The 25,620-nt window shown below is 40.0% G+C and overlaps 1 protein-coding gene across 2 annotated transcripts in view; it reads left to right on the top strand.

Annotated features, from left to right (window-relative positions):
• LOC111842472 (protein NLRC3-like) overlaps positions 1–24,224 on the top strand; it is a 391,304-nt gene extending 367,080 nt beyond the window's left edge. The window contains exons 1-9 of one of the 2 annotated variants that reach the window (XM_023809102.2): positions 4,622–4,851; positions 5,012–5,119; positions 5,566–7,282; positions 15,837–16,010; positions 17,007–17,180; positions 18,920–19,093; positions 19,821–19,994; positions 20,092–20,138; positions 23,488–24,224. In XM_023809102.2, the coding sequence (XP_023664870.2) occupies positions 4,785–4,851; positions 5,012–5,119; positions 5,566–7,282; positions 15,837–16,010; positions 17,007–17,180; positions 18,920–19,093; positions 19,821–19,994; positions 20,092–20,138; positions 23,488–24,023 (3,171 nt within the window). In that variant the 5' untranslated portion in view covers positions 4,622–4,784 and the 3' untranslated portion in view covers positions 24,024–24,224. Of the gene's footprint in view, positions 1–4,621; positions 4,852–5,011; positions 5,120–5,565; positions 7,283–15,836; positions 16,011–17,006; positions 17,181–18,919; positions 19,094–19,820; positions 19,995–20,091; positions 20,139–23,487 lie in introns of those variants that run through there. The other variant, XM_072711521.1, reaches the window with a different exon arrangement.
• Positions 24,225–25,620: the final 1,396 nt, after the last annotated feature.

Below are 25,620 nucleotides of genomic sequence, written 5' to 3'. Positions count from 1 at the left end.
GTCTGTCAGTTCCTTTTCAACTAGCTCTGTGGGATTATTAGCATAAATGTCATTCAATTCTTCGAATCTTTGTTGAAGATTTTTTTCAAGTTCCTGTTACTGAGTCATTTATTTCCATCAAGAATGTCCATGTCACGTTCAGCTCCGAACGCTCCTCATGTGTGCCACGCCCCCTCATTACCTCCTGTCGGAATCCTGATTATCGTCACCTGTTCCCTATTCCGTTTACCTTGTCTCTTGTATTTAGTCCTAGTCTCAGTCAGTCTTGTCAGATTAGTCATTGAATGGCATGTGGTTGTTACCTGTCGTACTTCCCCGGTCCTGTCTAAGCTCAATAAATCCCCTTCGTACCCAACTTCCTGGCTCCTCTCCCCTGCTTGTCCGTTCGCCTGCAACCCGCACCCTGACAGTCCACTCTTTTATGAAGAATGTGTTGAAATCTGGGTCATTAAGCAGAGATATATTAAATCTCCTTTGACTTATGGGTTGTTTGGGTTGGTTGATGTTTAGATTTATTGAAATTGGGGCATGATCATTGATTATAATGGGATGAATTATGGGTTCTAAAATATCAGAAATAATTGAGTTACTAGTAAGGAAAAAATTAGTACGGGAGTATGATTTATGGAGCGGAGAGAAGTGTGAGTATTGTCTGATATTAGGATTTTTTAGTCGCCAGCTATCACCAAGACCAAACTCATCCATATACTGTTTTAATATTTCCGTGGAGTGCCAGTTTCTAGGATTAACAGTAATGGATCTATCTAAAGTGGGGTTGGTAACTGTATTAAGGTCAGCCCTGATTGCTATTGTAGAGTTTGCTAAATTGGATAATGACTCAAAAAACGTATGGAAGAAAGAGGGGTCATCAGAATTGGGTCTGTATATGTTTGCAATAGTGAGGTTTTTGTTGTTGATTGTGGTGTTAATAATGACATAATCCCATTGGGGTCCGTGATTGTTGTGTTATGGATTAATGTAATTCTTTTGTTTATCAGAATGGATACACTACTTGTTGCTGATAATGGGCCCCTGTACACCTGTGTAGATATCTATTAAAAACATTTCAAGCTATAATAGTCAATTACAACATTAACAATGTCTACACAGATTTTCTGATCAATCTGTTGTGATTTTCAAAAACAAGGAAATTTCTAAGTGACCCCAAACAGTAGTATGTGTGTGTGTGTGTGTGTGTTTATGTTTATTTTAATCCACAGCGATGGTGTTCAAAAGGGTAAGAATATAAAACCCAGTTACAGCAAACTGCATTGGCTGCTGGCTGTAGCCACAGGAATGGATTTTGGTGGGATCTACTTTTGCCTCCATGTCAGTAGCTGATTCAGAGGCTTTTCTCTCCCCAGGGGGCCTTTCTGTGTGGGGTCCCCTGGTAGTCTCTGGGGGGCCCCGCTCGGGGTTTTTTTCCCTATAGGAAGATGGAATAAATGGTATGGAATGAACAACAGGATTCTATTAGCTTTCCTTGACAATGGATATTCTGTTTCTCAGCCCAGGTTAGCCCCTCCCACAAGAGTAATACATCAAGTTCTGTTCATACTAACCCTGATGGACCCCACTCACTGAGGAAAGCCCTTCAGGACTGCTACCTATAAGTATTACTGTGGTACTAAAAGCAATGAGCCAATCAGCATATACCAATTAATTAAGACAATCCAAATGACCCTGAAAAATAACTAGTAATGAAATGTAGTGGAGACTAATATCCGTGACATGCCATCCTTGATCACGGTGAGATTATCAATAGTGAAATAGTTGTCTTTCACCAGAATGCTTTGTTTTTTTGGAAAATAAGAGTACTGATTATGTTAATATTTTTAAAATAAAAAAAAAATACAGCCACCACTTCCCCTCTACGGAGGACAACTTTATTTTTTATTCCCATTGCAAATTCATTAGATGAAGCCACTCTGCACTCGCCCACCCCCCTACTCTATCATCATACTCGTACCCAGACCAAAATACAAAGAGACATTACAACAATACAGATTGTCAGACAGACAAACAGACATGATAGGACTTGGATAAACAGCAGGAGCAGCACTTAACTCTCCCAGTTGACCTGAAGTGTCGCCCCCCATCCCCCCCCCCACCCACCACACACATAAACACACACACACACACATCTTTACATGACTATATTATTGTTTGCCCAAAATAAACCAGCTAATTGACTAAATAAGAAGCTTATCATTTGCTCAATTCAATTGTGCAAAAATTGATTCTCAATTCAATTCAATTAATAGTACATCCATTAACTGTTGTTGGCTGTATTAATTGATTTTAGTTTTTGATTTTATTTGTCAGTCCAGGAGTACAACATATCCTTCGAGTTTAGATCTGATTAGCACAGTTAGTCATTAAAATGTTGGGCAAATTCAAAAGTCCTGTTGTAATCAGTTAGTTAAGAATTTTTAATCAGAAGGAGGAAATGTTTTTTTACAGTGCAGTGATCTCTTGGGTTGTTTATGGTACAGGTTCGTATTTTACATTGTGTGCACCACGGCATGTGTGGTTTCTGCTGGTTCTCACCCAATCCCTGTATTTTTCTCCAAACCACAGCTCTGTGTCTGTGTATTAAAGGCTGGTTAACATCCACAGTGTAGCTGTAAGTTATTACAACCTTTGGCGCAGTCAAATGCAAATGCTTGAAGTGGGGAAAACCAGGTATCATCCCTCCCCTTGTTATTCAGTACCAGGTACCAGTACTCCCCTTATTTTTCAGAACCACGTGCTGGTACTCCATTGTTATTCAGTACTACGTGCTGGTACTGCCCATATTATTTAATACTAAATGCAGGTACTCCCCTTGTTATTCACCAGGGGCTTGTACTACGAAGCGGGGTTACTGGCTTGTCGGGGGAATTTGTCGGATTTAAGGTAGTCTGGGCAAAATGTATGAATATGAAATCCATTTAAACTGTGGTACGTTAAATCCGACAAGTTACCCCGATAAGCCAGTAAGCCTACGTCGTAGTACAGGCTACAGGTGCCGGTACTCCCCTTGTTATTCAGAACTACATGCTGGTATGCCCCTTCTTATTCAGTACCACATGCAGGTACTCTCTTGTTATTTAGCACCAAGTGCTGGTACTCCCCTTGTTATTCAGTCTCAGGTGCCAGTGCTCCCCTTCTTATTCAGTGCCAGGTGCCAGTGCTCTCAGCAGATATTGTGAGGTGCTGCTACTCTGAAGAGACAAACAAAGAGGTGCTGGTACTGCATACCTGTCAGTACTGACCCACTTCAAGCACTGAATACATTGATAGAAAAATGTATAGTTTCATTTCCAAAGTGCCTATTCAATGATGAAGGAACATACAAGTACAAATAAGGTGAGTGATGAAACAGGTGCAGACAATTCAAAGAGCAAGGTAATTTCAAACTCAGGCAAAGAGTTTGAAAGCAAGGCATCCTGGGCAAGGTAGTCTGTTAATCCTGGTCTGACAAATACAGCCCACCAGAGCATATAGTTGGAAAGGTGCTTAAAAGTGCTCATGTCAATGGCTACACACTTTTTTTAACTTAAGCACATGGTAGAATATGGCCCATAGTTATTAGTCCAAATGATCAGTGAACATCTCTGTCTGTTATTATAAACTGCCTGTGTGCGAGTAAAAACTGATCAGTTTGCTTTGTTTGAAAGATATTACAGCTGGTAAACTGACTTTTGAATATAAAGCTAACATTACCTTTGGTTTTTGTTACAGAGTCAGACTGTGATACACAGGAACTGGTTTCTTTACAGCCATAATCATCTAAGCAATGGCTCATCATTCCTATGGAGAGGTTTGGCTATAATGTTTTGGTATAAGATGCATGTTATCTGTAAATAGCAGACACTAAAAGGCACGATTAATTATTTTCAGCTGAAGTTTGCTGAAAATATCAGACAAAATCTCACTCTCTGCCATCCTCTTCTTCAGGCTACTTCCTTACCATACCGCACCGCACCGCATCAAATGTTACAGACGTACTCTAACCGAATAACTTAATCTAAAATATGTATAATTATATTGGATGGTGTCATAACATGATGTTTTTAGTCTATTTTGTTTTTGACCTTAGTTTTTAAATGTGCTTTATTTGGTCTTGAACTATTTTTATTGCTATTTAAATTGGACGGGTCTCTCTTTTAAAAGAGATTTTAAATGTCAGTGGACTAACCTGGTTAAATAAATGTATTATAATAATGCAGAAAATAAACACACACATGTGCTTGTTATAGTAAAAGAATCACAGAAGGTGTTTCCTGCAGACATATAAGACTGTGAGCAGGAAACCTGCCTTCTGTTAACGGAAAGGTCAGTGCATGTGTGTGAGTGACCATGTACGGGTTTTTGAGTCTCATGGACTCATCTCCGACATTCTGCAGACCCAGACCTCGCTCCCCGACCTCTTGCTGGATTATCTGAAGGAGCTCAGCGAAGAAGAGCTGAAGGAGTTTAAATGGAAACTAAGTCACACAAAGTATAAAGAGTTAAAGCCCCTTCCTAGGGGTCAGGTGAAGGACTTGGATAGAACAGACCTCGCCGACAAGATGATAAGTTCCTACAGTGAAGTTGATGCTCTCAATGTCATGTTTGAAATCCTGAAGAATATGAACCTGAATGACCTTGCTCAGAGACTGAATGAAGACCTGCAGAAGCGTAATCAGGAAAGACAAAGAGAGGATGGCCCAGAAATACATGGTGCTGAGATCTTGAAACAGACACCAAAAGAACGAGGTACACCTGGAGCCAGCTGGAGTGGAGAACCCAGGACGGAGATGGCTGGAGATCCCTCGCTGGTGGCCTGTGCCCCCAGTGGGGTAGTAGGTGAAGAGAGAGAGAAGCGTAATCATATTTTTATCATTTCTTGTTTTTCATCTAAAATGTACCTTTTAAAGCTCTTGAAAAATATTGTGTGTAGCATTATATGGGGTATGATGAACAGTTTGTTACATATTGACGTTGAAGATAGAAATAAATTTGAATTTTTTTCTTACTTTTTCAGAATCAGAATCTTTTATTTGCCAAGTAAGGAGGAGAATGAGTAATTTCTTTATGATGTTTCGTTCTGGTTCCCAAGCAGGAAGTGAGCTGGATGACACACCGGAGCAGAGTAAGAGCTTTATGCTGTTCTGTACATGTATGTGGTGTTTCAGTAAAAATATGTATGATATTCAAGCTTCATTCATCATAATGAAAGCGTCAAAAATGTGTGCAAGTGTGTGTGTGTGTGAAGATGGGTCATGTCCCCAGAATGTGATAAAGATCTGTGATTGTGACCATGTTTTCAGTCCCCACAAGGGAAACTCATTTTTATAAAAATCTGTGACTGCAGTCAAAATACTTAACATGTCAGAAGTTTTGCATTTGGTTTGGTTACTTATGCTTAAGGTTTGGGCTGGGTGGGGTTTAGGGTTGTCATTGTTGGGATTATGGTTTGTCCCATTGAAATAAATGGAGAGTCCATGCAAAGATATGAATACAAATGTGTATGTATTGTTCCTCCCATTCTGGTCAGGATCACGATGATAATTTGCATTTTCCTCTCATTTTCTTCAGGGGAATTTATGCAGTGTCAGGACGGAATAAAAAGTAACATGAAGAAGAAATTTGAGTGTGTATTTGAAGGGAAAGCTAAGGAAGGACAGCCAACACTTCTCAAGGAGATTTACACAGAACTCTACATAACTGAAGGTGGAACTGGAGGAGTCAATGATGAACATGAAGTGAGACAGATTGAAACAGCAGCCAAAAAAAGGCGAACAGAAGATAATACAGTCAAGTGCAATGATATATTTAAACCCTTATATGGGCATGAGACACCTATCAGAACTGTACTCACTAAAGGGGTGGCAGGTATCGGGAAAACAGTCTCTGTGCAGAAATTTTTTCTCGACTGGGCAGAAAGAAAAGCAAATCAGGATATTTACTTCATATTTGCTCTTCCTTTCCGGGATCTGAATTTGATTAAGGATGAATACAGTCTGATTGAACTGCTTCACCGCTTTGTCCCAGAACTGCAATCATTTCAATCCACTGAGCTGTTTAGGTACAAAGTCTTGTTCATCTTTGACGGTCTGGACGAGTGTCGCCTTCCTCTCGATTTTCAGAACAATGAGAGCTGGTTTGATGTAACAAAGAAAATGTCACTAGATGTGCTGTTGACTAACCTCATTAAGGGGAATCTGCTTCCATCCGCTCTCCTCTGGATAACCTCCCGGCCAGCAGCAGCCAATCAGATACCTCCTAAGTGTGTCCACCGGGTGACAGAGATACGAGGGTTCAATGATGCCCAGAAGGAGGAGTATTTCAGAAGGAGATTTAGTAATAAGAGCCTTGCCAGCAAGATTATCACACATGTGAAATCATCAAGGAGCCTCTTCATCATGTGCCACATACCTGTGTTCTGCTGGATTTCAGCCACTGTTCTTGAGAGTCTTTTTAGTGAGACTGACAGTGGAGAAATTCCAAGGACTCTGACTGAAATGTACACACACTTCCTGATCTTTCAGACAGGATTTAAAAATGACAAGTATATGAAAAACTATGAAATCAAGCTTAATAAACACAGCAAAGAATTCCTTTTAAAACTTGGGAAACTGGCTTTTGACAACCTTGAGAAAGGCAATCTCATATTTTATGAGCAAGATCTGACAGAGAATGACATTGATGTCAGTGAAGCTTCAGTTTACTCTGGAGTGTGCACAGAAGTCTTTAAGGAGGAATATGGGTTGTACCAGGAGAAGGTGTACTGCTTTGTGCATCTGAGCATCCAGGAGTATCTTGCTGCTTTATATGTGTTTCTGTCAAACTCATCAGCTGATCTGCTGACGACTGCAGTGGATGAGGCATTGGAGAGCAAGAATGGACACTTGGACCTCTACCTCCGCTTCCTCCTTGGCCTCTCAACAGACTCCAGTAAGACTCTGTTAAAAAGGCTACTGGGACAGACAAGAACCAGCTCACATAACATTGAGGAAACAGCCCAATACATCAAGGAGAAAATACAGGATTATTTATCCCCAGAAAGGACCATCAACCTATTCCACTGTTTGAATGAAATGGGTGACAATTCTCTAGTAGAGGAAGTCCAGAGACACCTGAATTCAGGACGTCTTTCAGCAGAAGATCTCTCACCTGCTCAGTACTCAGCTCTGGCCTTTGTGATGCTGATGTCAAATGAGGAGCTGGATGTTTTTGATCTGAAGAAATTCATCAGATCAGATAAAGAGCATTGGAGGCTGCTGCCTGTGGTGAAGACATCCAAGACAGCTCTGTAAGTGATGTGAGGATGGGGAAAACATGTGCATTATTTGCCTTTTATAATACACAATGTATTTCTCCTTCTGGATTAGTAACTAGGTTGGATTTTGTTTTTAGAATGACTGAGGGTAATGATGTCCCACCAATAACAACACCTCCAATCTGGCAGATAACCCTTTAGTGCATTGCCCTTATGGCATGTAATATGCACACAGTGTATTAATTAATAGCTGTTTTAGAGAACGTGATCTTGAAAATCCAAGGGGTGTCCATTGTCCCCCAGGTTCCCCTGATCCATGCACACTGCATAGGACATGGCTGTCTCGTTTTGTTTCAAAGCTATTAACCCTTTAGTGCATGTAATATGGATACAATATATAATTAATAACTGATAGAGAGAACGTTATTCTGAAAATCCAAGGGGTGTGCATTGTTCCCTGTAGTTCACTGATCAAAGCACACTTCACTAGAAGTGCCTGTCTTGTCTAGTTTTAAAGTTATTAACCCATTCATGTATTGTCCCATTGCACATTATACGGATACATTCAAACATTCAGAAATTAATTAAAATTTGTACGTAAAGCAATCTGGGAAACAAAGGGGTGTGCATCAGTCGCCATGAGCCCAAAATGCTAAACCACCATGTCATTACAGCTGATAGCACCTATAATATTAGCTATTAACACGATTTTGCACAAATCACGAAATGGTTTGAAGCGCAAAAATAATCGGTGTGCATCGTTGTCTGTGTACTGGACAACACGATTCTGTCATTAAAAACGCCCCACCTTCCGTGAAAAGTTATTAAAGCTAGAAACTTGTTTCGAGATACTAAGTCGCAATTGCGAGATATAAAGACGCAATTGCGAGATATAAAGTCAGAATTCTGATTGTTGCTGTATCAGCCAATACTGATAGTTGGATGATATCATCGGTGCATCTCTAATTTGAGTGATGTCCAGATGAGCTTATGTTTTTTAAATGACACTTGAATTCTTGAACCCATGAGTGAATCCTTTTTTTCTGTTTTGCTATGCCAGGGAACTTGTAAAATCACCAATACCCGATTCACAGGACTATCAGTCCTTTCAGATACGCTTTTAGAAGAAATATGACTTCATTTATCCCAATCGGGAACTTGTCTTTTCACCCATCCCATTCTGCTCCATGAGACACACAGACACACACAGGTGAGAGGAAGTTTGGGGTCATAGCGCAGGGTCGGCCAGCATCCAGCGCCCCTGCACTGATTGGCATTAAGGGATTTGCTCAAGGACCCAGCAATGACATCACTCTGCCGGCCAGGAGATCTGAACCAGCTTCCACTCATAAGCACAGAGTCAGAACATTCTATGAAATTCTAGTTTTTGGCTGTCAGTCACACAGAGGACGGTAATGAAAAACCTCATTTTCTTACTAAATCACTAACTTCAGTCAATATAAAATCTGGCTTCCAGAAATGCAACCTCGTTATTAATCCAAAATGGGAAATAAATTATATTTTTTCATTGTATATTTTAAACAAATTTATTTGCTCTGAAACAAAATGAGACAGCGATGTCCTATTGTCACGGTCGGGCAGAAGGCGATCCGGGAAGCAGGGATACGGAGGCAGGAAGTAGGGCAAACGGGGTTTATTGGAGAAAGACGGGACCGGGGAAGCACAACAGGTAACATTAATGACGAGTCTGGGGAAGACTGACTCAGACGAGGACTAAATACAAAAGACAAACTACGGGTAACGAGCCACAGGTGAGAACAATCGGGGAGAAACAGGAGGTAATGAGGTGGGCGTGGCACACATTAGGAGCGGACGGAGCGGGGCGTGACACCTATGAAGTGTGCCTTGATCAGTGGAGTCAGGGGGCAATGCACACCCCTTGGATTTTCAAGATCACTTTCTGTCTAATAGTTTAATTATTACATCATATCCATATTATATGCCATTGCTCCATGTCATACATATTGACAGTTAATTGATAACACAAATTAATCCATAAGTAAGTTGTAAAGTGTGATTTAGGCAGTGCACCGTGGGACAAAGTAAATGTATCACAGCTGAATTGCTTGATTACGTGTTTCGTAATCGGTGTGCATCGTTGTCTGTGTACTGGACAACACGATTCTGTCATTAAAAACGCCCCACCTTACTTCCGTGAAAAGTTATTAAAGCTAGAAACTTGTTTTGAGATACTGGATAAAGTCGCAATCGCGAGATATAAAGTCAGAATTCTGACTTGCGAAGTTGCAATTGCGAGATATAAAGTCGGAATTGTGACTTACTAAGTCGCAATTGCGAGATTCCATGGCTTATATTTTTTTGCTACCTGGCGGAAACGGGCTTCCATAGACTCCTGTGCTTGAAAACAGACATTCTATATTTATTTTGCTTATTGGTAATGTAAGTGTTGCTGCTCATGCTTTTCTCTGTAGACTCTGTTTTCTACACTACAACCTAGTTCTGCTCAACTGGGAGTATTAAGTTGCATTAAAACAGCAATGTTATTTTTTTTTCAGGTGGCTAAGAATGTTACCTATTTTTTTTTTGTTTTTTTTTTTTACCTCATTGAAGATTTTATTTTTGAACAAAAATACTTTAGTAACAGTGCACTTCTTTTATTTTTTGCACTTTCAGACCCCTCTATTTATTGGTGTATAAATAAGAGTTTTGATTTGTATGCAAGGAGGGAGTGATTGTTATAAAGTAAGTAAGTAAGTAATTTATTTATAGAGCGCTTTTCACAGACAAATAGTCACAAAGCGCTGTACAATAATGAAGCAAAGTAAAACAGAAAAAAAAAAGAAATACAAAACTTAAAATGCAGTAAAAAAAATAAATAACATTACATAAACAACAAACAAATACATAAAACCAGAACTTTATACTGAACTCTGAACTGCACTGGAAGCCAATGCAGTGAGTACAGGATTGGAGTAATGTGGTCTTTTCTATTACAACGGGTTAAAAGCCTAGCAGCTGCATTTAGAACCAACTGAAGGCGTGAGAGGGCGGACTTACTCAGGGTCGTGTAAAGGGCATTACAGTAGTCGAGTCGTGATGAAATAAATGAATGAACCAGCATCTCCAATTCTGGTTTTGATACAACAGACCTTATTTTAGTCGAGACATAAAGACTGATCCAATGTAACCCCAAGATTACGAACACTTGACTTAGAGGCAGGAATGACAGATGATAGTTGCAGTCTAATCTCAGAGTGGAGGCTAGGGGGAGATACAATTAACATCTCAGTTTTTCCAGAGTTTAATTGTAAATAATTATTACTACACCAGTCCCTCACCTGAGACAAGCAGTCAACCAGAGTAGATAATTTGTTCAACTGATTGGGTTTAAATGAAAAATAAAGCTGTATATCATCTGCATAAAAGTGATATGTGATATCCTGAAATGATTTAAGGATTAATGATAAAGGGAAAATATAAATTGAGAAGAGTAACGGACCAAGAACCGACCCCTGAGGCACCCCACTTAACATAGTCGCAACATCGGATGTAAAATCAGCCACACTGACTGAGAAACTGCGATTGGTAAAATAGGATGCAAACCATTCTAAAGCAGAATCGGAGATGCCCACTAACTGCCCTATCCTATTTATTAAGACTGTATGATCCACCGTGTCAAACGCCGCACTTAGATCCAGCAAAACAAGCACAGAGCACAGGCCCCCATCAGCAGCAATTAAAAGATCATTTAAAACTTTAAGGAGGGCAGTTTCTGTAGAGTGCAGCCTCCTAAAACCAGACTGTAGGGGATCAAGGAGCTGGTGCTCATCTAGAAGGCACCAAGTTGCTGTTCGGCAACCTTTTCTAATACCTTAGCAATAAAAGGCAGTTTTGAGATGGGCCTGTAGCTGCTCAGAAGAGTTGGATCTAAATTGTTTTTCTTTAACAGTGGTTGAATAACGGCATGCTTAAAATAGGAAGGAACAACGCCCGATGACAAGGAACAGTTTATAATGTTTAAAAGGTGAGGGCCTAAACAATCAAAATTCTTCAACAATAATGTTGTCGGCAGCACATCAGAAATACAGGAAGAAGGTTTCATCTTCCTGACTAACTTTGAAAGATCAGAGAGTGAGACTGGAGAGAATGTAAAAGTTTCTGAGACAGAAGGAAAAGGAACAAGAGATGGAGCTGCCACAGACACGATGTTTGCCCTAACATCATTAATCTTGTCAACAAAATAATTCAAGAAATTGTTACAATCGTTATCAGCGAACACCGGAATATTAGAATGTGTAGGAGCAACAATGTTATTAATTATGTTAAATAAAACTTTAGGGTTTCGCTTATTAACCCGAATAATGTTTGAAAAGTAAGCTGATCTGGCATCCCTTACCGTAGAATTAAATGACATAAGCAAATCCTTTAAATATGAATGGTGAACCTCCAGATTAGTGGACTTCCACAGGCGTTCAGCTTTGCGACAAGATCTCCTGAGATTTCGGATGGCATCGTTCATCCATGGGACTGAAGAGGGGTGAGAACCCTGCCTGGTTTTATATGGAGCTATCTTATCCAAAATTACAGTACATGAATCATTAAAATTTTGGACTGCTGACTCCACATTTCCAACATTGTTATCCACATCACATTTAGAAAACAAATATGCAAACTGGTTAGTCACTAACTCATTAATATAACGAGTGCGTCTAATATGAACAGGTAATACCGACTCTGCATTAATCAATAATTCAAAGAATACACACTTATGGTCACTAAAAGTAACATCACGATGTGGCAAGCAGCTCAATTTGATCCCGTGTGAAAAAACCAAGTCCAGTGTATGCCCACCGCTATGGGTGGGACCGGTGACATGGTGAGTGAAATTAAAAGAGTCAGTAAGATTCATGAATTCAGACGACACATTGCATGAGGCGTCGTCTACATGAATATTAAAATCACCGATCATTAAGACTCTGTCCAGTTTGATTATTGAGGACAAAAAGTCTTGAAATTCTGCCAGAAATTGGCCTGCTGCACCAGGTGGTCGATAAATTACAATACAGTATAATGGTTTATCCCGACCAACTTTAACCATTTGAAGCTCAAAAGAAGAATAAAAAGTAGTGCTGACCAAATAGCATGAATACAACTTTTTAAAAACAACAGCAATCCCACCTCCACGACCTGAGTGCCGCGGTGTAGAGATGAATGAGCAGTCCTCGGGACACAGTTCTCTCAGGTGGGTGAACTCCGAATCACGCTGCCAAGTCTCCGTTAAAAACATTAAATCCAACCCATGACTAGTAAAAAAGTCATTTAAAATAAAAGATTTATTTGCGATGGAGCGAGCATTAATCAGAGCCGATTTTACCGGTACAGGAGCAGCAGCCGGTAGAGCGCCACACCCGGTGTGGCAGGGAATAGCGCGGAGTAGCCCAGGAGGTCTCTCTCGGCAGACTCGGGGTCTTGGCCGAGGCGTGTTGCGCGAGACAGCAGGAGTTCCAGGAAGTACCGGTCTCAGGACAGTCGGCCTTAGCTGAAGGTCGTCGAATCGAGAGAAAATCGAGGGAGCAAAGATCCATAAGCACCGGGTTCTCACATGCACACCTGCCCTTTTTCCTCGTCTCTTCTTCCTCCGCCGAGCCCGCAGCTTGTCCCGGGCACTGTTTGCTAGCAGCAGGGGGAATCCGCATAACAACGCGGCATCCTCCATCAAGGGAGGAGAAAAGGTAAAATTGTACTGGCAAGAAAACTTTCCCATCGCTAGCCGTATGTTAATGAGCGATGAGCGATCGTAAGTAAACGTAGCTCGTAAGCCACATACAAACAATAACGAAACACAACAAAAAACCATCAATGCAGTACGGAAAGACGGAGGTGAGCAGAGCAAGGTAGAGGCATAGCCTAACAGAGGCGCCATCTTGCAATAAATAAAACAGTTTGTTCAGTTCAGTGGTGTTGTAATCATTTTGTCAAAAACAGAAGTATAATAGTAAATAAATATCGGTTCTGAATATAAACATGCAAATAATTGTATCGGTATCGGTAATAAAAAAATCAATATCGGTCGATCACTAATCATGACACCTCTAAATTTCAAGAAAACAAATTTGAGTTCTCACTTTAAGGCAAAACAGTGAAGAGTATGAAGAGTCTCTGAAAAACAAATCCAATAAAAGAGGCTGCAGTACTGCCGAATCACGCTATTCTCTCTGTAACACTAGCATTTCATAGCAAAAGAAAATTCAGTGCAGACAGTGCAAAATCAAAATATTTTACTTGAAACAGAGTTGATCACACTTGATGATCAGCCCTTCACTGTTATAGATGTTATAAATATATAAGATGTATACAGTTATAAAATATAGTCCTGTGCTGTATCCCAGAATTGGTATTTTCTTATTAAAAAATAAATACTTTTAAAATGTATTTGGGTGGAGTGTCCCTGTAAAGATATTTAAGCAGAACCTCCCAAACAATTGGTATCGGTTTCAAAACAATCAGCCAATAATGTTTGTTACCTTTATTGGTGCATCACTAGTTCAAATCCCACAAAAACACGCACACACACATATTCTAGGTAGGAACTAAACCCAAAACCCTAAATGGTCAGCTGTAGTGCTGATCACTGAGTCACAGCGCTGCTCAGAGCTCTATGAAAATATTTATGCAGTCTCAAGGTATCTCATCCTCAAGTCCATTAAAAACCACTTTGGAGTTGGCTACAGCTTCAAGGACATCAAAACAACAAAATAACTGATATATTTTAATTAACATGTCACTGAATGGATTTTAGAGCATATTCACACTCTTACCCTAATTCAAACTGGCTCTGGAATATGCAATATAACACATACTGAACATTATTGGGAAAATGGTCTGTATGACTTATGAAAATGTACAGTTTGAGTAAAACTATAGGCTTTTAACCCATGATATTCTTGCCCACTGTCGATGATCATATGACTGCAGAAAATACACAGTAAATACCAACAAATACAGTAAACTCACAGGAGAACCTGTATTGTGCTAACAGCTGCTCATTTGAGTAGATCGATCCTGTTCCTCAATGTTCTGCACACAAAAACGTTCAGGATATTTGTGCTCTGAAATGAAAATGTTCACTGTATTCTTCATGACAGGGAACACGATGACCATCAGAGGATTGACAAAAATAAAAAATTTACCATATTTAATCACTTTTCTAACTGTAGTAGTTTAAGGTACTGCTGTGTTTAGCCTCTGTTTCCCTTTGAATTGTATTCTGTCTCTTATTATGCTGAAAAAAAGTTTGTTTGGATATTTTGTACCACTGTGATCAATGATGTGTACGATATACACTCACCTAAAGGATTATTAGGAACACCTGTTCAATTTCTCATTAATGCAATTATCTAATCAACCAATCACATGGCAGTTGCTTCAATGCATTTAGGGGTGTGGTCCTGGTCAAGACAATCTCCTGAACTCCAAACTGAATGTCAGAATGGGAAAGAAAGGTGATTTAAGCAATTTTGAGCGTGGCATGGTTGTTGGTGCCAGACGGGCCGGTCTGAGTATTTCACAATCTGCTCAGTTACTGGGATTTTCACGCACAACCATTTCTAGGGTTTACAAAGAATGGTGTGCAAAGGGAAAAACATCCAGTATGCAGCAGTCCTGTGGGCGAAAATGCCTTGTTGATGCTAGAGGTCAGAGGAGAATGGGCCGACTGATTCAAGCTGATAGAAGAGCAACTTTGACTGAAATAACCACTCATTACAACCGAGGTATGCAGCAAAGCATTTGTGAAGCCACAACACGCACAACCTTGAGGCGGATGGGCTACAACAGCAGAAGACCCCACCGGGTACCACTCATCTCCACTACAAATAGGAAAAAGAGGCTACAATTTGCACAAGCTCACCAAAATTGGACAGTTGAAGACTGGAAAAATGTTGCCTGGTCTGATGAGTCTCGATTTCTGTTGAGACATTCAAATGGTAGAGTCAGAATTTGGCGTAAACAGAATGAGAACATGGATCCATCATGCCTTGTTACCACTGTGCAGGCTGGTGGTGGTGGTGTAATGGTGTGAGGGATGTTTTCTTGGCACACTTTAGGCCCCTTAGTGCCAATTGGGCATCGTCTAAATGCCACGGCCTACCTGAGCATTGTTTCTGACCATGTCCATCCCTTTATGACCACCATGTACCCATCCTCTGATGGCTACTTCCAGCAGGATAATGCACCATGTCACAAAGCTCGAATCATTTCAAATTGGTTTCTTGAACATGACAATGAGTTCACTGTACTAAAATGGCCCCCACAGTCACCAGATCTCAACCCAATAGAGCATCTTTGGGATGTGGTGGAACGGGAGCTTCGTGCCCTGGATGTGCATCCCACTAATCTCCATCAACTGCAAGATGCTATCCTATCAATATGGGCCAACATTTCTAAAGAATGCTTTCAGCACCTTGTTGAATCAATGCCACGTAGAATTAAGGCAGTTCTGAAGGCGAAAGGGGGTCAAACACTGTATTAGTATGGTGTTCCTAATAATCCTTTAGGTGAGTGTATACTGGTCTATGTGTGTATAATAACACAGCTCCTTTTGCAGGCTGAACAGCTGTGAACTCACAGAGAAATGCTGTGAGGCGCTGGTTTCAGCTCTCAGATCAAACTCCTCACCCCTGAGAGAGCTGGACCTGAGTGACAATGACCTGCAGGATTCCGGAGTGAAGCTGCTCTCTGCTGGACTGTGGGATTCACAATGTAAACTGAGAATACTGAGGTCAGTATTACTGGGTATTCCACACTGTAAATTGGGGATACTGAGGTCAGTATTACTGGGTAATTCACACTGTAAAGTAGTGATACTGAAATTAGTGTTACTGGGTATTCCACACAGTTAACTGGAGATACTGAGGACAGTGTTACTGGTTATTCCACACTGTTAACTGCAGATATGAGGAGAGTGTTACTTGGTATACCACACTGTAAACTGGGGATACTGATGTCAGTGACACTGGGTATTCTAGACTGTAAACTGTGGATACTGAGGTTAGTGACACTGGGTATTGTACACTGTAAACTTTGGATACTGAGGTCAGTATTACTGGGTATTCCAAACTGTAAACTGGGGGTACTGAGGTCAGTCATATTTCTCCGATCAAATAGTAAACTGGTATTTCACACTGACACTGCAACTGGGACACAGATTAAACCACAGGCCTCGGGTATTTGACGGTATATTTGAGACACCCTCCACCCTGCAGCCACAGAAAGGAGTGTTCTGGGAAGGGCTGAGGGATCAGCCACATGGCCAGTTCATTTACTCTGACTTAAGCTCCTGTTTAGGCCTCTAGATGCAGCAGAAGGACTAATATTATCTCAGGTCTGAAGAGCCTCAGCCAGTAATGTGGCTGATCCTGAATCCAAGCTGCTTAAGCATGAACTATGTCAGTACTTTATATTATAAAGTTTTTCTGTGACGTTTGCAAGGCAAGTCACACGAGCGAACCTCTGCACTCACACCGTTTCCTTCCCACTAAGCAGGTATAGATTTCAGCTTTTTATTTCTCAGAAAAGTGGATATGATGCAGATGTTTTGTTATAATATTGTTATACTGACTTAATATTGTTACTCTATGTACTAGAGTAAATACCTGGGCTTTTCACAGTTTCCCAGCAGAGGAACCTAAATCACATTTCCGCAGGTGGAATTACACCAAATAAAATACTCTTGGCTGGTAATTTATTTGAGAGCTTTTTGTCTGTGTCTCTGTAGGCTGTCAGGCTGTAGAGTCACAGAAGAAGGCTGTTCTTCCCTGGCTTCAGCTCTGAGGTCAAACCCCTCACACCTGAGAGAGCTGGATCTGAGCTACAATCACCCAGGAGACTTAGGATTGAAGCTGCTCTCTGCCGCACTGGAGAATCCCAGGTGTAAGATGGAGAAGTTGAAGTAAGTACAGAATGAACATTTTATGTCAGTGTTGCAGCAAGTGCAACACTGTACCTCGTCTCTGGTTCTGTGTGTGCAGAGCTTACATGTTCTTCCTGTGTAAAGCACTGTGTAATGACAAAATGAAGTAATGCCTTGCTGCATTCTGTCCATAAAAACAAAAAGACTTCACTTTCTTTCGTGCACGTATATTTTGTGGACAGAAGAAAGTCATTTTGTCCTCAATGCATTTTGTGAATTAAAGAAAGTCATTTTGTCGTCGAAATGCATTTTGTGAATTAAATTGGGTTTGTATCTCGTCTCTGGTTCTGGTTCTCGTCTGCCAGCTCTGCCCCATGCCTGGCTCCAGGGCGGGGCCCCAGTCACTCCAATCTGGGCAGAATCAAATTATCCTTAGTGTTTTTTTTTTTCCATAGGGGTCATTCTGAATTGCACTTTGTTAAGCTGTTCACCTAGAATCAATTTGCCTTGGGAGACCCTAACAGGGGCAGTTCCCCCGACAACAAAATCACAGAGGGACAAAAACCCCTCCAACACAATAAGGTGGTGATTCATGGAAGGGCCCAAGCGTTATCTACCAAGATACCGTCCTGCCTGACCTCCATAAAATGTTATGCACTGATCTAATGCCATACTGTCATGGCTAATCTCCTTCAATCATTACACACTGATCTAACACCATACTGTCATGGCTAATCTCCCTCAGGCATTACACACTGACCTAACGCCATACTGTCATGGCTAACCTCCCTCAAGCATTACACACTGATCTAACACCATGCTGTCATGGCTGAGAGCCGACCATTGCTGGTCAAGGTATTTTTAATGGTAAAGATAAACACACCATTATATCAGTTAAATAGTATAAAGTAGTAATGGAAAGGAGTTTGTTATTTTTAGATATCGGTTAGTTTTGGATGCAGTAGTTATTTTTTTTGTTCTGTTGTAGTTTTTTTTTATTTTATTGTCATATCATCACTTTATGAAAATATTTTCTTATACTTTTGATTTAACTTTTTATTATCAGTAATAACGCTGATACAGAATATGTGTTTTACAAAAAAGAAACTGGACAGGACGGCCCATAATGCATTTCAGCAGTAACATAATAAACACAACTCCTAATTCCATATATCCCACAAACCTGTCAGCAGTCAAACCATGTTAGGAATAATTAAGCAATAAAGCAGGAAACCAATTGTAATGATCGCCCGGCGGGCAGGAAGGCAGCGAAGCCGTGGAGTCAGACATCGGGGTTTTATTCCACAAAACGACTGGGCAGGGTACAGCACGATAAACCACATCAATGACAGACCTAGGGAAACTGACTTGAACGCGGACTAATATACACAAGACAAGCAGAGAATAACAGGCAACAGGTGATCACAATCAGGAATTAACACGAGGTAACGAGGGGGCGTGGCACACAGGAGGATCGAACGAGCAGGTCATGACACCAATCATTTTTAGCACATGATTTGTGTTGGTTAGCTAAAAGACAAAGAAAAGTTATGTTATGGTGCAATTTAGAACTTAAATATTCAGAGTTTAACAAAGTTACCAATGAAAGTATAATGGACACCAATCAAAACTGGGGTGATTGTTAATATGCTTTTTATATGCTGTGCAATACATTAATTCTTTTAAGAAACCTCTTCTATGATGACTGTGTTCACTTTAATGTAAGATACTGTGCACCAATGCAAAAAGTGATTTTATAAGTGTTTCATTTTCCTAAGGGTGAACTGGTGTGAACTCACAGAGAAATGCTGTGAGGCGCTGGCTACAGCTCTCAGATCAAACTCCTCACCTCTAAGAGAGCTGGACCTGAGTGACAATGACCTGCAGGATTCAGGAGTGAAGCTGCTCTCTGCTGGGCTGGGGGATTCACAGTGTAAACTGGAGGTACTGAGGTCAGTATTACTGGATATTCCACACCGTAAACTGGGGGTACTGGGGTCAATATTACTGGGTGTTCCACACTGTGAAATGGATCGAAAAGTTTGGGACAGAATCATTCCTAAAATACTGTTTAAATAATTTGCTTATAATAATAATTTTGAAATTGATTAAATCAAGTAAACAGCGACCCTGTCTGTTTTATTACCTTATATTCAGGGATGGACATAACTGGTATGCAAGTACGCCTTCACCTTTAAAAACTATATGTGCGGTAATCGATTCATGTAAAGTATGAATTAGTATATAAAGGTTAAAATACACAATAATTTCTTGTCATATTGGCGCAAATGCACATAAAATACGTACACATTCACACTGTTACAACAATCGATTGCCGCACGTATCGCTTTTAAAGGTGAATGCGTAGTTGTGTACCAGTTATGTCCATCCCTGAATATAAGGTAATAAAACAGACAGGGTCGCTGTTTACTTGATTTAATCAATTTCAAAATTATTATTATAAGCAAATTATTTAAACAGTTATGTCAATCCCTGCTTATATTCCTGCTTAATAAATATGTCATTTAGTAAGACAAGATAAAAATCAGTTATAATGATCATCCGCTTATAGCAATGAATTTTATCCAGACGTGATGTGATCACAATGAGCGGTTTTCACTGTACTTGTAATGGTGAGGTGATCTTATTTATTGGAGAGTTTTATCTGTCTCTATGCAGGCTGTCAGGCTGTAGAGTCACAGAAGAAGGCTGTTCTTCCCTGGCTTCAGCTCTGAGGTCAAATCCCTCATACCTGAGAGAGCTGGATCTCAGCTACAATCACCCAGGAGACACAGTAGTGAGGCTGCTGTCTGCTGTGTTGGAGAATCCTAGCTTTAAGTTGGAGAAGCTGAAGTGAGACACACTACAGATACTTATGCATGTATGTGAAGAAAAGGCACCAATAAATAAATGGATACAGCTGTACTATGTCATTCTGCTTCTCCTATAGTTTGGACCACGGTGGAGAGTGCAGGACCAGACCAGGCTTACAGAAATGTAAGTCTGTTTGCATGTTTTTATTAATAATACCATTAATTCCATTTTATGGTTGTATTAATTCACACAATTGTTGTGATGATTGTGGCTTTTTGCATTGTGTGTAGATGGATTTCCATGTTTGTGTTTAGGTGAGTTTCCCCTTTTGTATCATTTTAGACAACATCCAAAGGAAAGAAAAACAAACACACCAACAAAACAGACATCACCAAAAACAATTTAATTCGTTTTTTTCTGGATATCATTTATTTATTTGATCATTATTTTTGATAAACAAGTTCTTTATAGCTGCTCATATTGTGTTTGTGTGGTAGTGTCACAGGGACAAAGTATATTCCGATATAGTTAGTTCTATATCTCTAATTTCACCAAAATAACAAAAAAAATGCTTCCTGTTTCTTCTTTTTACGCATGCGGTGAGTGTATGTGCTGTCATTTTGAGATTAATTAGTATTGGCCTAAGACAGCGCCCGTAGTCTTCCCCAAATCAGCGGGGAGTGTATGCATTTCTTTTTGAGATTCATTAGTATCGTCCTAAGACGGCACTTGTAGTATTTCTCAGTAGTGATGGGAAGTTTGGTTCAATTTACAGAACCAATTCTATCGAACTGTTCATTTTAAATGAATCGAGTGTTCAATTCAAAGAGTTGGGGTTCAGTTCAAAGAGTGCTGCTGCACTATGTTGAGTCACTTTCATTGAAACCTCCCGTTTATTAAAATCTTATTTTTATTAAAATAGTGGTAATCTCCTAGTCTTGTGAATATATATAAATCAGTTCTGGACTAATTAAAAAGGAAAACAATTACATAAACAGAATTTAGCATTTTACATATAAACAGTTAAGTCACTTAAAGACAGTTAAGACAGACTAGTCACTGTGAGTTTTGGGTCTCACAAGATTTGCTGAGAAACTGCTTGAAACAATCTTGTCAAAATGCAGAACTACTCAGAGGGTTATAAAAAATGGAATGAAACTAAAAGCATGAGGCATGAAACCTAACCGAATTAAAACAACAAACTCAAAAATAGAAGTTAAAACTCACTAACTTGGATTGTCGAAGTCAGGAGTAGGCCAGGCATGAACACATTACAAAAGCAAAGGATTAGGGTACGCAGAGGGGCACTGAAGGCAACATGGCTACAGAGAGTGTACGAAAAGCAAATACAAGTGAATTTACAAAGGTTGCTGTGTGTTTTTATATGTGAATTATATGTTACATATTTATTGTCTTTTTTATACTTTTATAATCTAAAACGTGTACCTGTACACAGGGTTCCCGCGGGATCTTAAAAAGTCTTAAATTCAGAAAGTTAAATTTAAGGCCTTAAAATGTCTTAAAAATATCCAGATTTTCATCCTATGTCTTAAATTTAATTTACCCAAGTCTTAAAATTCTTACCTCCGTTCATTCCCAAAAAGCGTTGTTCACAGAAAATAAAATAGTAAAACGCTGTAAAACTAATCCGTTGGTTGTGTTTTCTGGTCTACACCGGTGTCTGCGTGGTAATAAAACTACAAATCCCATTGCGTGATTACTGCAGCTAGGCAAACAAACAGTTTGAGATGGGTCTGGCTGCAGAACGTGCACTTTCAGCCACTGACGTCAGGTGCATGCCCAGCTGCAACAGAAAGTGCAGGGGAATCAAGCGCTAACTTAGTTCTTGAGGTCAATGTGAATGGTATGTTGTTTTATTATTTGTATTACTGAATGATATAGTTACAAGTTTATTTCATGCCATACATTATTGCAATGTAAATGTTTTGATGTAGTGCATTAGAACTTTTTTCTCTGATGACTGGAGTGAATTTTTTCAGTTAAAAGGCAACTACTAGCCTTACCTTGTGAATGTCTTAGTTTCCAGCATATAGTTTTTAGTTGTTTGTGTGGTCTTGAGGAGAATGTTTCTCGGTCTCCTTATGGTAAGGCAAGGCAAGTTTTTATTATCATACACAGGGGTTATTTAATGTGCTTTATAAAAACAAGATTTTAAAAAGTTAAACCAAGACAAAAAAAGCAAAATAGAGATGAAAAAAAAACTTATTTGAATAAAAATTGCTTAGAAAATATTAAAAATCTGATTAAAAGTGCAGTATGTCTTGCCCCGCTCGTCCGCTCCTCCCGTGTGCCACGCCCCCTCGTTAACCCCGTGTGGATTCCCTGTGTTTATCAGCTATTTCCAGTTGTTTTCATTATCGCTGATGGGTCTGGAATGTAACTTCCGTGATAGGCAGGGGATCACTATATATTTTAAGGCTTAAACTATAAAAAAAGTTTATGTATATGGTCTTTCTATATCGCGCATTTTCACCTATCGCTGATGGGTCTGGATCCCCCACCTATCGCGGAAGTTACGTTCCAGACCCATCAGCGATAGGTGAAAATCCGCGATATATGTCATGATCCGCTCCGTCCGCTCCTGATGTGTGCCACGCCCACCTCGTTACCTCGTGTTCAGCCCTGATTGTGATCACCTGAGTCCTGTTATGTCTAGCTTGTCTTCTGTATTTAGTCCGCGTCTGAGTACGTTACCCCAGATCCGTCATTGTATTGTCCGTGGATGTCCGTGCCTGTTCGTCGTTCGTGCAATAAAACCCCTTTACCGGACTTCCTGGCTGCTCTCGTCTGCTTCCCTGCTCACCTGCCTGCCGAGACGTGACAATATAGAAATAACATATACATAAACTTTTTTATAGTTTAAGCCTTAAAATACCACTCCCACATGCTCTAAACACATATGATATGTGGATGTTGGGCTAAGGATATGAGTGACATAATGGTCTTAAAAGGTCTTACAAAGGTCTTAAATTTAACTTACTGAAACCTGCAAGAACCCTGTGTACAATGCGTGGACATACAAAAACACTTGATTCTTTTACATTTGAAAACCGGTTCAACTGATTTACTGAACAGAACCGGTTCAAAACAGCGATTCATTCAGTATTCCTCAGTCTACAGTTAATGCTGTTGTGAGGAGGTTCATGTCCAATGTGATTTGAAGGAAGTTCATATTTCAAAGTAAAGACACTCACTTTTAGTATTAATGTTTGGTGTCGTATGTTTGTGGTAAATATGCTTGCGGCAAATATGTTTGATGAATGTTGTTGCTTTGTAATTTTATTTACTGGAAAAAAAACCTGTTAGTTTAGCCCATGCTGCATTTTGGCAGCCCCAAGTGAGTCTGTCAGCACAGTGTCTATCACACACAGCGCAGAGGCTGCAGGAGTATATTGGGAGTAAAATGTGCATATTGGAGCGAGTTCTGTGTTAGTGAGTGAGCAACGTGTGATAAAATGGCGGAGATGCCCATCTGTCTGATGGTACTAGCAGCTCTTCCTTTTGCCTACAGACTCCTGCCAACTGACACTGGACCCCAACACAGCAAACAGAGACCTGTCTCTGTCAGAAGGGAACAGGAAGGTGACATGGGAGGAAGAGGAGCAACCATATCCTGATCATCCAGAGAGATTTGACTGCCGCCTCCAAGTTCTGTGCAGAGAGAGTCTGACTGGCCGCTGTTACTGGGAGGCTGAGTGGGATGGAGGTGGAGCCGGGATAGGAGTGACTTATAAAGGAATCAAGAGGAAAGGAAACAGTGCTGACTGTCGGCTTGGAGACAATGACAAGTCATGGAGTCTGAGCTGCAGTAACAGTTACTCTGTCTGGCACAATAAGAAGCAGACTGTCTTACCCATAGAGGCCTCAGGTTCCCGCACAGTAGGAGTGTATCTGGACTGGGGGGCTGGTGCTCTGTCCTTCTACAGAGTCTCCTCTGATGGACTGACCCCCCTGTACAGATTCACCTCCTCATTCACTGAGCCCCTCTGTCCAGGGTTTTGGGTTTATTATAAAAACTCCCCTGTGTCACTGTGCATGCTAGGATAGCTCATTGTGTGCTCGAGGAATCATTTTCACTGTATCACAGTGTGACGTTTGCTGGTTCTCCCTGGCAAAATCCTATTTACTCTGTCTGAAGTGTGATGTATGTTAGACAAAAATAAATGCCTCAGTTCAGCAGGCTGAATGAACATGCAAAGTAACTGTTTTTCTCTCTGCATAAATGTAACTAAATGTAATCCTGATGAGTGGGGGTGCTTTCCCCCTCCACTGTATATGTACATTTTATATATTTATGCCTATTTACTATATATCCTCTGTACAATGACAATAAAGGCTTTCTGTTCTGTCCTAATGGAATGTCACCTCTCTGGTGGGGAAGGAGCCTGAGCTTGTGGGTAAGGTTGAGAGATTTCGACTAGATATAGTCGGGCTCACCTTAAAACATAGCGTGGGTATTATTTAGATCTGTATACTTCAGAATTCCCACAGAATAACTCTTTCATGACGACATTTTTGGCTAAAATTTACCTACCCACAGTTAATGAAGACCAAAAGAATAATCTGGATAAACCTTTACAACTTCAAGAGATAGAAAACTCAATCAGAGCTATGCAGAGCGGTAAAGCCCCGGGACCGGACGGATTTCCCGTCGAATTTTATAAGAAATTCTCCCTACAATTGTCACCTTTGCTTTTAAATATGTTCAATCACTCTCTTGATCAATCAAAACTACCGCAAACTCTTACACAGGCCCATATCACAGTTCTCTTGAAACCAGATAAAGATGCCCTTGATTGTAGTTCTTATAGACCTATTTCCTTACTAAATGTAGATGTTAAAATTTTATCTAAAATACTGGCTTCTAGAATAGATTATATAATACCAGATATTATATCACAAGACCAGACAGGCTTTATCAAGGGGCGCCACTCTTTCGTTAATATTCACAAACTTCTTAATGTTGTGCATTCCTCTGTGTCAAAGAGTAATCCTGAAGTGATTATTTCTCTAGACGCAGAGAAGGCGTTTGATAGAGTTGAATGGAACTATTTATTTGCAGTATTAGATAAATTCGGATTCGGATCAAAGTTTATTTCATGGATTCACTTGCTTTATCATCAGCCAAAGGCAGCAGTAGTCACAAATAAGATAATATCAGAATATTTTTCCTTGTCTAGAGGTACACGACAGGGATGCCCTCTTAGCTCCTTACTATTTATTTTGGCTATGGAACCATTATCATCAGTACTTAGGTCATCACAGTCTATTAGTGGTATTAAAAGAATGGATGTCGAATATAAAGTCTCACTTTATGCAGACGATTTATTATTGTATATAACTGACCCACTATCATGTGTCTCTGAAGTTGTGAAAATATTAAAAGAGTACGGGAACTTTTCAGGTTACAAATTAAACTTCTCTAAAAGTATATGCTTCCCTATAAATCATGAGGCAGATCAGATAACAGATGGAGACTTGCCTTTTTGCATATCAAAATCAGGATTTAAATACTTGGGAATAAATATTACTTGTACATACACTGGTCTGTTTAAAGCAAATTATAGTCCCATAATTAAAAAACTTGAATCAGATCTTCAACGGTGGAGTGTTATATATTTGTCCTTAGCTGGTAAAATTAATT

The sequence above is a fragment of the Paramormyrops kingsleyae genome, chromosome 4 (genome assembly GCF_048594095.1).
Source record: "Paramormyrops kingsleyae isolate MSU_618 chromosome 4, PKINGS_0.4, whole genome shotgun sequence".
In the NCBI taxonomy this organism is placed as follows: domain Eukaryota; kingdom Metazoa; phylum Chordata; class Actinopteri; order Osteoglossiformes; family Mormyridae; genus Paramormyrops; species Paramormyrops kingsleyae.
This window is presented reverse-complemented; position numbering and strand designations above follow the sequence as displayed.